Below are 16,428 nucleotides of genomic sequence, written 5' to 3'. Positions count from 1 at the left end.
AGAAATCCTTGTTTCCCACAAGGGCACATGCTGGGGTTCAGAGAAGGAGATAAACCTTCGGGGGTGCTTTATGCATTCCAACACAGTGAGCTCTATCACCCCATTTTACAGGCCAGAAAATCTGAACTCTAGTAAGGTAAAGTGACTTTTCTAACGTCACAGTGATAAGATGATGAAGTCCCCTTTCTGATTGAACCATACCCCCTTCCCTCTGTATTGTGTTGTTGTCCCAGTCACAGTTTCCACCTAGAAAGACAATCTAATACCCCTTTGGATCAACATTGTCATTCTGGATCATTCTTTCATGGTGCTTCCCAAGAAAATCTACAAGCCTCAGAAAATCCCATCTCTGTCTTAATTTGTAAAACTGTAGGCATCAGTCCCCACCCTCATACAGGTGTTAACATTCCCATTAGAAGCATTGAGAGAATATATTGAGTTCATGTAGCCAAATGGATATGTTAAGGACTCAGTATTCACTCATTCTCACTCCTTTTGCAAATTGTAGTTTATCCCCAATAGCACCAGGCAGTTTCAATCCAAATGAAAATCTATTTAAAAACCACAAGCTATATTTTAAAGAAAGTTTATTATGAAAACGCATGAAATCGATTACATGATCATATCCACAATAGCAGAGAAACTGTAATGGTGGACCATCCCCATGGGAGACACATGTCCTTCAACCAAATATAAATAATAGAAATAACACCTAAAAAATAACTGTGTCAATATAAAGGTTTAAATTAAGAAGTGGGACAGGAATTCCGAATGGAAGGAGCAAGGCACTTCTCAATGAGAAGTGTCAGGGCTCAGGGGGCCCTCCCTTAAGGCTCCTCCTGCAGCTCAGTTCAACTCCAAGTCATTCACGTACTCATTGACCCAGGGCTCGTTGGGGTCAGCACAGATTTGCTTGCCTTTTCTGGTCAGGAATCTGTAGAAGAAGGATAGGACAGATGAGAATCCCACAGGACCTTGGAGGACATCTACCACTGTCTTTTGGCTATGGTAGGTATCTCACTCTGCTTGAGCATTGGGTAACCATGGTAGATGGGATCCTTCACGGAAAACTCTGGCACTAGATTTTCTGTAACTCTGACCCCTAGATGTGTAGCTGTGACCCTAGGGGTTCCCTATATTAGCAAATGATGGGGTTTATGATCAATATGACATATGTCTTCAATTTTTTCATTGCTCCTTGAAATGGTCTTTCTATGTATAATATGCAGCATTTTGACTGTTTCTGGTTTCATAGCCTCTGGATATCATCCTCCATTATTGCCTCCCCCATTTTAATGACCATCAAAATACAAAAAGTGACCTCATGAAGTGTGTTTGTATAGTTAGGTTTTATAAGTCATGCATGTAGATGATCACCAAGTGTTGTATAGTAGGTATTCATGAAGTTATGCATGTGGGTGCTCACCAAGTGTTGTATAGATAGTTTTCATGAAGTTATACATGTAGGTGCTCAGCGAGTGTGTTTACAGTTAGTTTTCATGAAGTTATGCATGTGGGTGCTCACCTCACTGTTCTTTGACCTAGCTTGGACCCTTAGAACCGGACCTCTTCTGTTAGTGCCCCTGGCCCTCACCCCATTGTATACTTACACCACAGCTGGCTTGGAGCAAAGGCTGCTGGTCTCATAGTAATCTGTCACAAACATTCGAGGAATCTTCCAAGAGGTGTAAGTAAAGCAGCAAGAAGTGGGAGGATCAGAGCCCACTGGAAGAAAAAGGGAGGGTAAGGTCAAACCTGTGACTGGCGCTATTCACTGAGAAGCCCTATGGACTACTAGAACAAAAAACATGGTCCCTTGAACGCATGGCCATCCACCCAGAGTGAGACTTTTACTCTAAAAAGACGGTCCTCGAAGAAGGGGAAAAAATTCTAGAAGATTGAAACTGGAGTGAGTCTCAATTCCTTCATGTTACAGGTGGGGAAATCAAGGCAGAGACAGGCAAGCTTAAACCAGAGAGAAAGCTAATTCATCACCTGGCTTCCAGTCCACCATTTTCCTCTATTACATATCAATGGATGCTTGATAGTCTCTATGTTTAATAGCAGACTCAGGAATCTTCCCAGCTCCCTTTTTGCCTCCTGCCTAACCCCCACTGTTGGGCTGGCCCAAGCTGGGAAACTGAACCCACTGAGTCTCAAAGCAGCAAAGGAAGACCCTACTTACTTGGTGCTGAGAGCGCTGGGTCACAGAAGGCAGCCACGAACAGGAGGAGAGAGAGGGTAGACACGCAGAGCTTCATGGTGCTGCTGGGGCCGGGGAAGTTTATACAGAGCTGAGAGTGCAGAGCCCAGAAGCTTTAGAAGCTGGCTAAGTGTTGTGCTGATCTGAGCTGGGAACCCCTCTTTATAGGGACTCTGAGGCCTGAGACAGAGGCGAGGGTGCAGGGAGGAAAACGGAATTTCCTGAGTAAGGCTGATGTCATGGCATCAAGAAGGAAACTGAAGTTGACCGAAAGTGAGGAGTTCCTCACAGATTGTCTTCCCCCAACAGTGACATCACGGGAAAAGAGGAGGGAGTTGGAGCGGAGAAGTCCGGGGCGCGCTGAGGGGAAGTGGTACGCCAAAGATGGTGACCGAGGTGGGTGGGTGTGTCAGAGAGAACCTGAGAGGGAGGATGCAGCGTTCACACCTGCTAGCAAGGGCTTGTGGATAGGCACGCACTGTACTTGGTGGTGGGCACCTTCAGACAGTGGGGCCTTCACATCCGTCTTTCCAGGTTGTCTGGAATCTCTAGAACAAACGTGGGGTGTGACCACAGACAGAAGACACTGACCACGCCAGATTCTTCCACACACAAAAATATCAGGGACAGGGGGAGGGAGGGAGGGAGGGAGGGAGGGAGGGAGGGAGGGAGGGAGAGAGAGAGAGAGAGAGAGAGAGAGAGAGAGAGAGAGAGAGAGAGAGAGAGAGAGAGAGAGGCATGATAAGAGAGGTAGAAAAAGAAACCAAGTTTGGAAGACCCAGACAGAGACTGTTTAGGTACACACATAATGATTGATAACTAATGATGAGAATATCCTGCAGACAGAATGTGTACCCAGCCTAAGCATATGGGTGTTTTCTAGCCAGTCCCTAAAAAATGACTCATGTTCCTAGCCTTCAGGGACCTGTGTAGGAGATTCAGTCTACCAAGCCTGGGGACACAGTCAGACTTAAAGTAAGGTAAATGAGGGAAACTGGATGATGTGTCTCGCTTACCTTTAGCTCAATCACCCCAACTCACTTGCTAGCCCCAGACCTCACACTGCAGCATGATCTTCTCAGAGACAGAAGATAAAGGAGTGAAGATGGAGCCAGACCCCCTTGGTGCTTCCGAGGGGCCAGGAGGGAGGGGTGGAACAGCATCCTGGGGCACTTCATGGTCATTTCACTCAATGCTACTCTTCTCCCAAAGCCCAGACTACATTCCTCCATCTCTGCTGCTCTCTCTCTGTCCTCAGCCTAGTCACCAAGCTCCCCAGGTCTTGTGTTCTGTGTTCACTGAAAGCACAGAAGCTAGTCTTTCTTGTGGCCTTTCAGGGTTGATGCAGCTTCAACACATCAAAGGCTTGTGTCTTGGGCTCTTGGTCCCCATGGACTTCATTTATCATGACATTTCAATTCAGCCGACTTCCTACTCATCTGCTGTTTGTCAGGACAGAGACGGTGCAATAAAGCCTCATCGTTCCCTCGAGGAGATCTTAACCTACTGATGCATGGGCAATGATAGAAACAACTGTCCCATGAGGTGGAATAAGGTGACACTGGAGAGGTAGTAACAGGGCATCAGGGAGTCTGAGGATGAAGGCTGTCCCTCATGTGTAGGTAGAGAATTCTGAGCAAAGTTGAAACTTGCTGTGTTAAGGAGGAGCCTCTGCCTACATCAGCCAAGGTGTTCATCTCCATTTGACTGGGGGACTGTGGAGCCACCTGCTCTGGGGCATGGGAGGATGGCAGATGTGAATAGATGATCTGTGAAGTGGAGCATCCTCAGAGAGGGTGAAGACTGTTCTAGAAGGTTAGAATTGGAGTGAGTCTCAGACTATATCACATTTCCTTCATGTTACAGACAGAAAAATTGGGGCATGCTGAGGACTCTCTTAAACCAGTAGTGTAGGCACAGCCCGACAGCAGTCTGACTCCAAGCTGGTCCTTCTTCCAGCAGTTGTTCACTCTTGGGAAGTTGGAACTTGAGTGTTATGAGTATCTGCAGAGTACCAGAGGGCAGTAGACTCTTGGGGGAGATTAAAGATCCATGGAAGAAACAGAGGATATGTTCATGTGGATAGCCTAGATTTTCCTCCGGACAGTGTGAGGGTTAGGACTGTTAGGGAGACACTGATCAGTGGGGGCCAAGAGTGGGAGCATGCTTGGAACTAAGGTGCTCCTAGTGGACAAATGCTGAGATGAGAGAGCCACGGTGAGCTGGGACACAAACCATTTTTAAGGACAATAAATCAAGAAGCGATTTTGTCACTGTGGTATCTAAGTCACTTTGGGGAAACAGGAGCGGACATTGAATTGTGGATGGAAGAGACGAGATGGTTATGCAGAGTGCAGTTTTGGAATGGCATCTGTAGCAGAGGGCATCAGCTGAAGCAGCTCATCAGTGACTACCAAAGCCTGGTCACCAGGCCTTAGTCACCAGCCACAGCCTGTTCCTTGGCTGTCTGGGGTAGAGAGCAATGACTTCAGAGGGTGTTAAGTTCCTGAGAGAAGCAACCAATCTCACCAGTATTTGGTGGATTCAGGAAACTTTGAACATTTCTTAGGAAGCCTCTCCCTTTGATGCTTGAACGTGTTTTTCTGCTCTCTTCCCATTTACCTGAGACAAGACAACAATCCGATAAAGCTTTACTGAGCACCTACTGTGTGACAGGCACTGTGTCAATGTTGGAGGCCCTGTAAAGCTTTGTTAAGTGCCTACTATGTGGCAGGTGCTGTGTCAGTGTTGGAGGCTCTGTAAAACTTTACTGAGCACCTACTATGTGACAGGCGCTGTGTCAGTGTTGGAGGTTCCTCTTTTAAATGGTGGCTACAAAGTGTTGAGAGAGGCTTCCAAAAATGTGAGGCCTCAGAAGAGGAACAGCAAGAGTATAAGAGCCAGAGTGTGTGTGGGGTGGGGAGGGAACAGTGGAACACTGTTTTGGCTGTTGTACTCATGAGTTCACTGCAATTATGCCTACCTCCACAAGATCTGGTTAAGGTCAAGCCAACAAAGCAGTCAAAATGTCAGCAGGTAGACACACTAATAGACTTAGTGGGTTACCAGAGAGAGGGAAAGGAGGTAGTGGAAGAGAGGAGAGAGAACTGGGGAAGAAGGGGAGAAAGAAAGAGATGGGAGGGAAAGAGGAGAGAGCTATGACAGGGTTGGGAGGGAGCGTGTTGAGGGATCATCACAGGGGTAGGGGGATGAGAGATGGATAGGATCCATGTATGCATGTGTCAATTTGTCAAACAAAAGATAAAAGATAAAAATGTGAAGTGTGAATTTTTAAAAGAAAATTATATTAGGTTGTCTTTCTTTTACCAAAAGTATGTGTGGTGGCTGTAAAAAATTTTAGAAATTATAGGAAGACATGAATCTTCAAATTCTTAAGATTTAAGACTTAAGACTTAAAATTCTCTATTATTATGTATTTAGCTGTTAGTACTAATATTCTTTCTCACATAGGCATGTCTTCACATTGCTAGTTAATATTTACCAGAGTTATTAAAGACTTAGTCATTACAGTACTGATGAATATGTGGCATTCCATCACCTGGAAGTACTAACATTTGTATTTGGTAGCTCCATCCATTCAATTGTTTTGAAATTTCTCTAAATGGAACTGAGAACTGAAGGGTGATTAGCTAGCCAGAGAGTGGGTGTTGGTTATTCAGGGAAAAGTGTGCTCTTATAAAGTGAGATATATTTATTATGTCCTGTTTCACAGTAGGGCAGGTAAAGATATTGGTAATATACTGTGTATTTCAACAGAGTAAGAAGAAAGACTGTGAATGTTTTCATCACCAAAAATTACCTAATGGATATGCAGACCCTGATTTGGACATCATGCAGTTATACATATTAAAATATTACAAGGTGTCTGTAAATATGTAAAATATGTGTTTCAATTTAAAATTACTTTTAATTAAAACCTGGTGAATTACAAAAAACAAAAACAAACATGTAAATGGCAGTAATTGTGGTTAGCACTTAACACAGCACTCACCATGAACTGGTACTAGCCTAAGTACTAGCCTGTTTAATTCTCCCAGGGCTCTTTTGAAGTAGGGATGGTTACTAGTTCCTATTAACACATGAAAGCACTGAGCACAGAAAGGTAAGGAAGCTACAGAAAAAGACACAGCTGGCACACCACAGATTGGGAAATGAAACCAAGGAAGTCTGACTCTAAGATAAGCAAGTCTGAAAAGGAAACTCACTTCATTATAAATTTCTGTTAAAAGCTTATTGGCCATGTCCGGTCAGTGTGCCTCGGTCTCTTTCACATGATTTTGAGCAATAGAATCTATGAACTTCTCTTTTTTTTAATCTTTTGTTTTGGTAGTTTTAATAGTAGTTTCAAAGACATGGTGGTGGGGTTGGTGAGCAAACACGTGTGATGTGTTAGCAGAACGGGAGGGGGGGAGGGGTGTACACCAGGGGAAGGATGGAGGCCACAGGGAATGGGAGTGGAAAATGATTTACATTTAAAGTAAGAAGATGCTGGGGGCTGGAGAGATGGCTCTGTGGTTAAGAGCACTGACTACTCTTCCAGAGGACCCAGGTTCAATTCCCAGCAACCACATGGTGGCTCACAACTGCCTGTAATTCCAGTTCCGGGGGGACCTGACACCCATGGCAGAACACCAATGCACTTAAAATAAAAAAAGAATGAAGATATTGTATGATCTCTGGTAACAAATGCTTAGCCAAAGTTTAATCTTTATATTAAAATGACAAAATTATACAATTTTTTATTCTTTAATAAGTAATGAAATTATGGTGCTGGAGAGATGGCTCAGTGGTTAAGAGCACTGGTTGCTCTTCCAGAGGTTCAGGGTTCAATTCCCAGCACCCACATGGCAGTTCACAACTGTCTATAACCGTACTTGAGATCCAGTTCCTTCTTCTGGTGTTCAGACAGACATACAGACAAAACATCTATGTAATCTTTTTTAAGTAATAAAATTATATGTATTCAAAAATAGGAGTTTTCTTTATTGGCCAAAATACGGATCCTGATGGCTGCCATGGGATGGGCTGTCCCCATGGTGTTTCACTCTGCCCTGTGTGTGCTTTGCAGAAATGGGATACTCTGCCTTGTCAAGTTGGCACTCAGACTTGCAGGCAGTTCACAGAGACATGGTCATGCCTTCCAGGAAGTCTGAAGAACAGCTTGAAAGCCAGGTAGGCAGGCAGGCGTCAAGTCACAAGGAGGTTTCCATGTCCCTGGAAACAACAGCAGAGTGGATTTGAGGAATGTCACAGGAAAAGCAGACTGTCCTGGGCTTTAGCAAGACCACTTCCGAGAAGCTGGGAACCCCTGCTTGTGCCTCTGCTGAGTAACTCAGAGGGATCAGTCATGGGGATGGTGAGCAATGTGGAATTGCTGCCTCTTTTTTTTTTTAAAAGATAAATTATAACAAGAAGGACTCAAGGGGGGATGCAGGAATCTCCCTGGGAAGGGGAAATAGAATGGGTATTGTGGGTGGATGGGGGTGGGAGATAGAGGGTGGGGTGGGGCATGTGAACAGGAGGGATAAAGTTGGGGAGGATGGAGAAGAGAGTACTGGGGGAGGACAAGTGGAATTGGGGTGGGGGTATCTCTAGGAAGAGCGAAGAACCTAGTGCAATGGAAACTCCCAGGAATGTACAAGGGTGACCCTGGCTAAGATTGCTAGCGATGGAGAATTTGGAGCCTGAATTGGCCATCTCCTGTAACCAGGCAAGCCTTCCTTCCAATGGAGAGATTGGGACACCAATCCAGCCACAAACCCTTTGACCTACAATTTGCCCTGCCTACAAGATGTTCTGGGTGGCTTCACAAGCTGTAAAGATGGCTCAGCAATTGTAGGAGTGGCAAACTAATGACTGGCCCAGCTTGAGACCCAAGTCATGAGAGGGAGCCCATGCCTGACACCGCCTAGAACACCAGAACTCAGAGACTGGGACAGAACCAAACATGACTGGGGAAGAAAGAATCAATGAAATGATTCATAATGATATTCTGCTATACTCATAGATTGGTGCCTATCCCAATCATCATTAGAGAGACTTCAACTAGCAACTGGTGGGAGCAGATGCAGAGCCCCTCAGCCAAACATTAGGCCGAGCCTAGGAATCCTGCAGAAGAGGGGGAGGGAGGATTGTAGGAGGCAGAGGGGTCAAAGACACCACAAGAAAACCCATAGAAGCAACTAACCTGGGCACAAAGGGGCTCACAGAGACTGAGCCTACAACCAGGGAGCCTGCATGGGACTGACCTAGGCCCTCTGCATATATGTTATGGTTGTATAGCTTGGTCTTCTTGTGGGACTCCTAGCAACGGGTGGAGGACTGTCTCTGATTCCTTTGCCTGTTTTGGGGACCTTTTCCACAAGGTGCCTAGTCTTACTGCAACTTGACATGCCATCTTTGGTTGATATCCATGGGATGCCTAACTTTTTCTGAAGAGAAATGGAGAAGGAGTGGATGGGGGGAACAGGGAGGAAAGGAAAGAGAATTGTGGTCAAGATGTTATATATGAGAGAAGAAAATTTTAAATTCTTAAAAAGAAATATTCGGGTTGCTTTTGTCTTATTTTTGGTTTTGTTTTTTAAAGATTTATTATTTTAATTACATGTAGGCATGTGTGTCTGTGTGGAGGTATGTGCACCTGAAAGCAGTTGCTCATGAAAGCCAGGGTCATCTGATGCCTCTAGTGCTGAAGTATAGAGGCTTGTGAGCTGTCCACATGGGTGCTGCAAGAGCCCTTTCTTAACGGTTGAGTCATCTCCCCAGCACATCCCCTACACCCCAGTTTTAATTTACAGTATAGATTAGGGTAAGTGGCTAAATAGATGTAGGAAGCTGGAAGTTGAGGGAGCAAAGGGAGGAGTCAAAGTGACTGTGACTTCCTGGTTTCTGGTTTGCAAGCTGGATAAAATAAGATGTTTTCTGAGGAGAGGTGATACAGGATTCAGAGGGTGGATGGAGTCCAGTATCAAGATATACAATCTGATTTACAGTGGATGAAACACACACACACACACACACACACACACACACACCAGAGGAAATGGCAAGAACTCAGGCAGGAAATGAAGGGCTCACTGTAAAAGGAAGGAATGGCATCGTTGAGTCCTTGTCTCTCCTGGATGTGAGAAAGAGGCCTGAATCCAGGATGCTGTTTCTGCCTTTATGAGTGATGTGTCCTTGCCTACAGCCCGAGGCAGATCTAACAAGGGACTTATTACCAGTTAGCCCACTCATGGGGCCACTGCTGCCAAACAAGGGCTGAGACTGGTATCCAGGGAAGTGGAACCATGGTGGGGAACCTAGAAAGAAACCAATTGGCAGGGCTACATCATGGGAAGGGTGGGAAGTGAGAAGAGATAAGCAGACAGTCAGAGGCAATGGTAAAGAAGATGAATTGCCCCACCAGAATTCCCCGACTCATAGGTGAAATACTCTGCTCGACTGTGGGTGGGGCCTTGAGAAGTCTGGAGTGAACTGGAAATCTAGGGCACAGATTAAGCCCCTACACATCAAGGGGACTCCACTGTGTTCGCTACTGGCTGCTTTATGCCATGGCTGCCTAATTGATCTTGGTGTTTCCTCCAAAGATGAAGATCTTGCCATTATAATCTTTTTTATCCTTCTGTTCCCATTAGAATTTCAGCTCTATGATGAGGTTTAAAGTATAATACATTTTATCCGATCTGTGATTTATTCATTTACTAAATATGTATTAACCTTCTCTATGTGTCAGGCTCTGAGGCTTTGCTGCAGATGTGACGGGAAATAATGCCGATGGTGAAGCACATTGCTGACCAGTTCTACGTGTGACACTAAGTAAGCCATTTTTCCTGGAAACATCAATTTGCCACCTAGAGCATTTCTAAGACTCTTCTAACTCAATCCTTCCATGACTCATCCAATGCATGTGTTAAACACATACTATGAATATAAGCATGTCATTTTCCAATCCAATGCTGCTGAATTAATTCAACTTACATCTTTTGAAAATGCCTTGACTTCAAAATTTAAGTATAAGGATATGTTACTTGGGAAAGGAGTTTTTGTTTATGTTTCTACAGAAAATGAAAAGCTGAAGATTCCTTCCAGGCTTCTGTGGTTTGATGAACCAAGACCCCCGGAAGCAATAGCCCAAGTAATTCAACATCTAAAACAGCTAAGATGATACAGCTTTACAGACAGAAAATAAGGACTTTACAGGTTTTTGAGTTTTGTTATGATACCCACAGTATGAACAGCGCCCCCTTCCAGCACGAAGCAGTTTGGAATGAGCGACGTCCAAATCCCATATTGTTTATAAATCTTTGTTTTCATTTGAATGGGGTTGTTTATAATTGGCTAATGATCACAGCCAATCTCTTTTTAATGGTACAAAGGGGACTTATGGTATGGGTATGATTTTTTATTTATTGATACAAATTCAAGGTCAATTTTGTGATGTGTATATTTCTCCTCTTGATTAAGTATTGTGCTTATACCTATCTTTTAAAAATAATGCATAATTAAATATAGACTATAGATAGTTACTTACAATAATCAGAACTTATAGTTAGGTTTTCTAGATATACAGAAATATATTTGAGATAGACAGTCTTCAAACCTTTCAAAGACCTTCAGAAAATGGCATTTAAAATATTTTAGATTTTTCTTGACAATGAGAAATGTCTGCTCCTGGCAGCACCAATTACGTCTGAGAGGAAGATGGGCATCGAAGAAACTCGTTATGGAGTTTGCTTTCAACATGGCAAGATTAGCCATTTGGGCAAGAAACTGCTCTTGCCTAGACTGCTTGACTGTTGTTGTATAAGCTGGATATGCAGGACCCACAAGAAAGTGACTGCTGAACTCAAATAGTCCTCAGGGTTCCTGCTTCATGGAAGAGTCTATGAGACTTTCTACAGGACACAGAAAAATGGCTGACGGACTGCTGATGCAGATGGACAGTTCGAAATTTCCTGCTTTGCTGAGAAGTGTTCCAGACACACTGTGGTCTATGGCAGCTACATCTTGACTTCCCGTGTGTCTCCTACCCAGAGTCCTCCTGGACTCCTAGTTCCACCTATCTTGCTTCCCTATTGGCCAACAGTGCTTTATTGACATATACACAGGACTTCCCCCATCACATGGTGAAGGGCTAATTCCTGGTTTAGGGATTGATATAAAAAGTCTTACAACTCTATAGACACTAAGGTTATATTCCACCAATGGTCTACATTTAAAAGAATGAAATTCTAAGAATTAGAGACTAGTCAGGAGATGTACCATGTTAGACTCATCATGTGCTAGGATTTTTTAATCTAGACTCCACCAATAAAATACAGTCTGAATTTGTTTAAAACCATCAGGGCATCATTCAAATTTTAAAGCAAAACTTTGCATAGATGACTGGGGATCCATTGCATAAGTGCCGTAATGCTGGATGTAGAAAGTATCCATTGCCGAAAAGTGACTGACACAGCAGTTTTCATTTCCTCTTCTACCTTCCTCAGCTCTTAGAATCCATCACTCAGAAACTGAATCATAGGTATGAAGGTGGCTTCCTAAGAAGCGAGAGAGCGATGGGGGTGGGAAGTGGATGACTGATGGGTGGGAGACAGAAACAGTAGACAGATAAAGAAACATGGTCTGTTAGGAAGGTCCTGATGAGACCCAGCACATTCAAGTGGTATGGGATGACTGTGCTGTTTGGAAAAGACAGGGTCTCACATACCCAAGGCTGGCCTCAAACTAATTGTGTAGCTGAGGATGACCTTGCACTTCTGATTCTCCTGCCTCCAGCTTGAGAGTGTATGTCTCACCACTCCTGGGTTTCCTGGGATGTAGTTTCTAATGAAGCAAGTGATTATGACACTTTTCTTTAGAATTGGTAGCAAATGGGAAGAAAGTTGGGTGCCTTGTCACTGGTGACACTGCCTTTGCTCTTGATCTTGCCTTATTTAGGCCTCTTGCCACCAGCATTAGCATCATCAGTAATGCAAACAGAGCCTGTGTGCTTTAAAGACTTTAAGAGCCAGAGGACTAGGACACGTGCCAATGTGAATGGGGGATATTTCACAAAGCCCCACCCCCTACATGAAAAACTACAGGCAAGCAATGCCTGCTGAGAGAGGGGCCATCGGTTTTCTCTGGGGATGAACCTCCAATGGGTTATCCAAATCCAAGTGATGGGCCCCAAACACATGTACATAAGAGCAATGCTGAATGGACTCAGTAGGTTGTGTATACAATATGTATTACAGTGGTAATTATAGAAGAAGAGGTCATGAATTTGGGAGGGAGTTGAGGGCCATGGGAGACGTTGGGGAGTGGGAGGAGTGGAAATGATGCAACACAGCATATGGGGCCAGCCTAGTGTCAATCCAAATGAGGCAGGAAGGAAATTCAGTTCAACACTACCCAATAGCCCGTGTTGATTCACACTTCTAGAATCTGACCCCGGGCACTTTATTTTAGGCACATTTGAGTGCAGCACAATTTGGAAAAAAAGTTTCCTGGTATAACACAAACCCCTGTGCATGAAGAAGCCTAATTACATTGAAACTCTTGTCAAAATACATGTCACTTCTTGCATGAAGATGAGTTCTAGAGATAAGATACAAGTGTTGTCTTAAGGACCCAGGGGAGGATCTGGTGTGGTCTCAGTCACACCGATAGAACTGAGGTCATTTGGGCTTTTAGCCACTTTCTGTCATAGGGGGAGCCCCTGAACATACAGATTATACAAAGGTTACCTAGACTATTAAGTGTCTCCAGTGGTGGCTGGGGAGCTAGAGAAGCCCCTGGCCATACAAATAATGAAAAGGTCACCTAGACCATATCTACCTCTGGTCTAGCTTGTGGGACCTTGATATGACCTGGCCCTACTCATAGCACAGATCGCCAGGCTATTAACCACCTCCATTCCCAATACTTATGGGTGGAAAACAGGTCCTGCATCTCTCCCATTGAAGAGACAGACCTGTGTGTTTAGCATTCCTGATTTCCCAGAGCTTCTCCATGAGCACAAGGACATTTGTGTTCCCAACAACAGTAATGTGGAAATTCTTGAAAGAATTGAGTGAAAAATGCTGTCCCATAACAATAAGAAATGTTTAAGGACACAGAAGTGAAGCATATTGTAAGCCATTAAACTTAGTTACTAGTCACTAGTAATTAATTTTCATTCCCTTTCAGATGAGAATTCTTTTTTAAACTTTATTAATGCTTATTGTATCATACGCATTGTGGTGATATATTGTGTATGATTTATTAAAGCTGGCCTGAGGATTTAGAAAGCAAAGTCAGCCATGAACTATAGAAGCCAGGCATACACCTTTAACCTTAACAGCCAGAAGCTAGGAGGTAGTGGTGGTACAAACCTTTAATTCTAGGACTCAGGACTAAGAGATAGATGAATCTTTGTGAGTCCAAGGCCACCCAGATCTACACAAGAGTGAATCAGTCTAAAAGAGAACTGTAGCTCACATCTTCAATCCCAGAATTAGGGAAATAAATGACAGAAACTAGGTCTCAGTAGAGGCATTAGTTCTCCAGCCATACTGAGGAAAGATTACAATCTGATCTCATGGAGACAGGATCGGTCCATTCAGCCTGAGGTAGAGGTAAGAGGCTAGTGGCCATCTGCTTTATTTTTTTGATATTCAGCTTGAAGTTTGAACCCCAATATCAGTCTCTGTGTCATTTATTTATTCATGCTATAATGCGTGTTTTGCCTGCATGTATGTATATACACCATGTGACTGCCTTGTGCCCGAGAAAGCCAGAAGAGGGCAATTGGATCTCTGGTGACCACAGTTACAGGTGGTTGTGAGCTGTCGTGATGGTGCTGGACACTGGACACAGGTCCTCTGCAAGAGCATCCAGTGCTCTTAATTGCCGAATTATCGATCAAGCCCCTAATAGGAGAATTCTTTTTTTGTTGTTGTTGTTTCTTTGTTTTGTTTTGTTTTTCAAGACAGGGTTTCTCTGTGTAGTTTTGGAGCCTGTCCTGGAGCTTGCTTTATAGACCAGGCTGGCCTCAAACTCACAGAGATCCACCTGCCTCTGCCTCCCCAGTGCTGGGATTAAAGTCGTGCGCCGCCACCACCACCTGGCATAATAGAAGAATTCTTGATAGGAAATCTTATAATCAGGAAAGTTCAGTCTTAGCAAGTTTATGATGTCACAGCAGCACCTCATATTGTTCTGGTGGGGTTTCATTTCAGGGAGACAGGTGTTGGAATGAACCTCATTTCAAAATGCCGTAGAGGGCTGGCAGATGTCTCAGCAGGCAACACCATTCGCTACATATACTTGACTATCTAAATTCAATCCCTGAAAAGAGGAAAATGATGAATGAACCCTGTCCTCTGACCTCCACATTCATGCTATGGCACATGGCATACTCACATGTGCATAAACACACACATTCCATATGCACGTGTACACACATAACCACAATAAAATGAAAATTGAAATGCAGCTCTGTACACATTTGGAAAGGATGGACTTTCTAAGATGTGTCCTTGTTTTTCTTATGCCTGAAACCCTTCACCATTTTCTTGTATCTAATCTCTGAACTTCAACTCCTCTGGGGAGACTTTGAAGCCTCCTTGGTTCAGCTCACCTCAGTTTAGTTTCACTGTCCCTGTTTCCCAAAAATCCCTATTCCCCAAAATGCCCTGTCATTATACTGAACCCACAAAGTCACACAGTCCCACTCCATCTATGTAATTCAGATCTTGTGTGAGTTTTAAAGTATTTTTTGATATTATACTATAGTTACATAAATTCCATCTTCCTTTTATTCTTCTCACACTCCATTTACCCCTTGGCTTTCTCTCAAATTCATGACCTCTTTTCCTTTAATTGTCGTGTGTGTGTGTGTGTGTGTGTGTGTGTGTGTGTGTGTGTGTGTCCCCTTAAGTACATAATTACAACCTGCTCAGTCTGCAAATGACTTGTATGCATGTTTTCAGGGTTGACCATTTAGTATTGGATAACCAAATGGTGTGCTCTCCCCTGAGGAAGACTCTTCCTCTCCCTCCCAGCATTCCTTAGCTGTCTGCAGTTCTTTGTCTGGTGTTGAGACCTCCTAAGCTCTCCTTCTTCCAGTAGCTTGTCTATTGGTGTCATCCTTCTTCAGATCATGGTCCGGCAGCCACGGTAGTGGAACGTTGTTGGTGTAGCTTCTCTGATGTATGTAGGAGACACAATGTCACTGCAGACTTCCTGTTCCTCTGGCCTTTACAATCTTTCCAAACCCTCTTCTGCAGTGCTCCCTGAGTATAGTAACTGTGTGACTCCATTTTGATGACTTGTGGTTTTCTACCGTGATCTTTGTTGAAAGGAAATGTTTCCTTGACTGTGTGCTTTTAAGAACTTATCAAAGTTGCAGCCCTTCTATGAAGGACCCCTGCATCCCTCTGCAGAAGGTCACTCCTCCCCTCTTCGAGAGCTGGCAACACTTTTCTTCTTCCCTTAGCTCTTCTGCTAAGTGCTATGGTCCCTGTTCACCTACTCCTCCTGCCCCCACTAGACTGTGGAATCTAAAGATAAAGGCCACTAAAAAGAACTCAACGCAGTTGGACAAAAACCTCTTTCAAGGGCTACAGAGATGGTTCAGTGGTTAACATGCTTGCTCTGAAAATATGACTAGAATCCAGATCCCCTGTACCCACATAAATGTCTGTGGTCATGATGGCCAGGGGACTGGATTAAACACATTAGTGATTAGCTCCCTGTCACTGGTAATACATTGTTATCACATTAAGAAACAAAATAAAAACACTTCCTCTTGGAGTCATTTAATGAAGAGCAAGTGCAGACTTGAATTCTCTTCTTCATGCTCCCTGTGTCTCTTCTGTCTTCTGTCTGTCTGTCTGTAACAAGAGCCTGAATCCGGGCCTGTCTGAAGATTATCTTGCTAGTCTGCCTCCATGTCTGTATTTGTGTATGACTGTATGTCTGTCTAGGTCTGTAAGCCTCTGTCCGTTGTGTGACTGTTGTGTTTCTGTGTTAGTTGTGTGACTGTCCCTAACACAGGTTTTGCTCTGCCTTTATTGAACAGGAAGCATCCCATGGGGAAGGAATGGGATATGTTACAGAAATCTTTAACAGAGTGCTACAAGGGATTAAGTCACTGATTCCAACTGACCTGAACAACAAACAGCACTACAAGCATCACTGTTATCAACCAACCAATATCCATAAATGGCTATTCA

General features: G+C 43.9%; 1 protein-coding gene across 1 annotated transcript; it reads right to left on the bottom strand.

Annotated features, from left to right (window-relative positions):
* Positions 1 to 570: 570 nt before the first annotated feature.
* On the bottom strand, positions 571 to 2,404 carry LOC101831947 (C-C motif chemokine 4). Its single transcript, XM_005076934.4, has 3 exons — positions 2,186 to 2,404; positions 1,611 to 1,725; positions 571 to 934 (listed from the first exon to the last, which is right to left on the bottom strand). Exons 1-3 carry the CDS (start codon positions 2,259 to 2,261, stop codon positions 847 to 849), a joined length of 279 nt encoding a protein of 92 aa, XP_005076991.1. The 5' UTR covers positions 2,262 to 2,404; the 3' UTR covers positions 571 to 846.
* Positions 2,405 to 16,428: the final 14,024 nt, after the last annotated feature.

Source organism: Mesocricetus auratus, unplaced genomic scaffold, assembly GCF_017639785.1.
Source record: "Mesocricetus auratus isolate SY011 unplaced genomic scaffold, BCM_Maur_2.0 Super-Scaffold_100007, whole genome shotgun sequence".
Lineage (NCBI taxonomy): Eukaryota > Metazoa > Chordata > Mammalia > Rodentia > Cricetidae > Mesocricetus > Mesocricetus auratus.
This window is presented reverse-complemented; position numbering and strand designations above follow the sequence as displayed.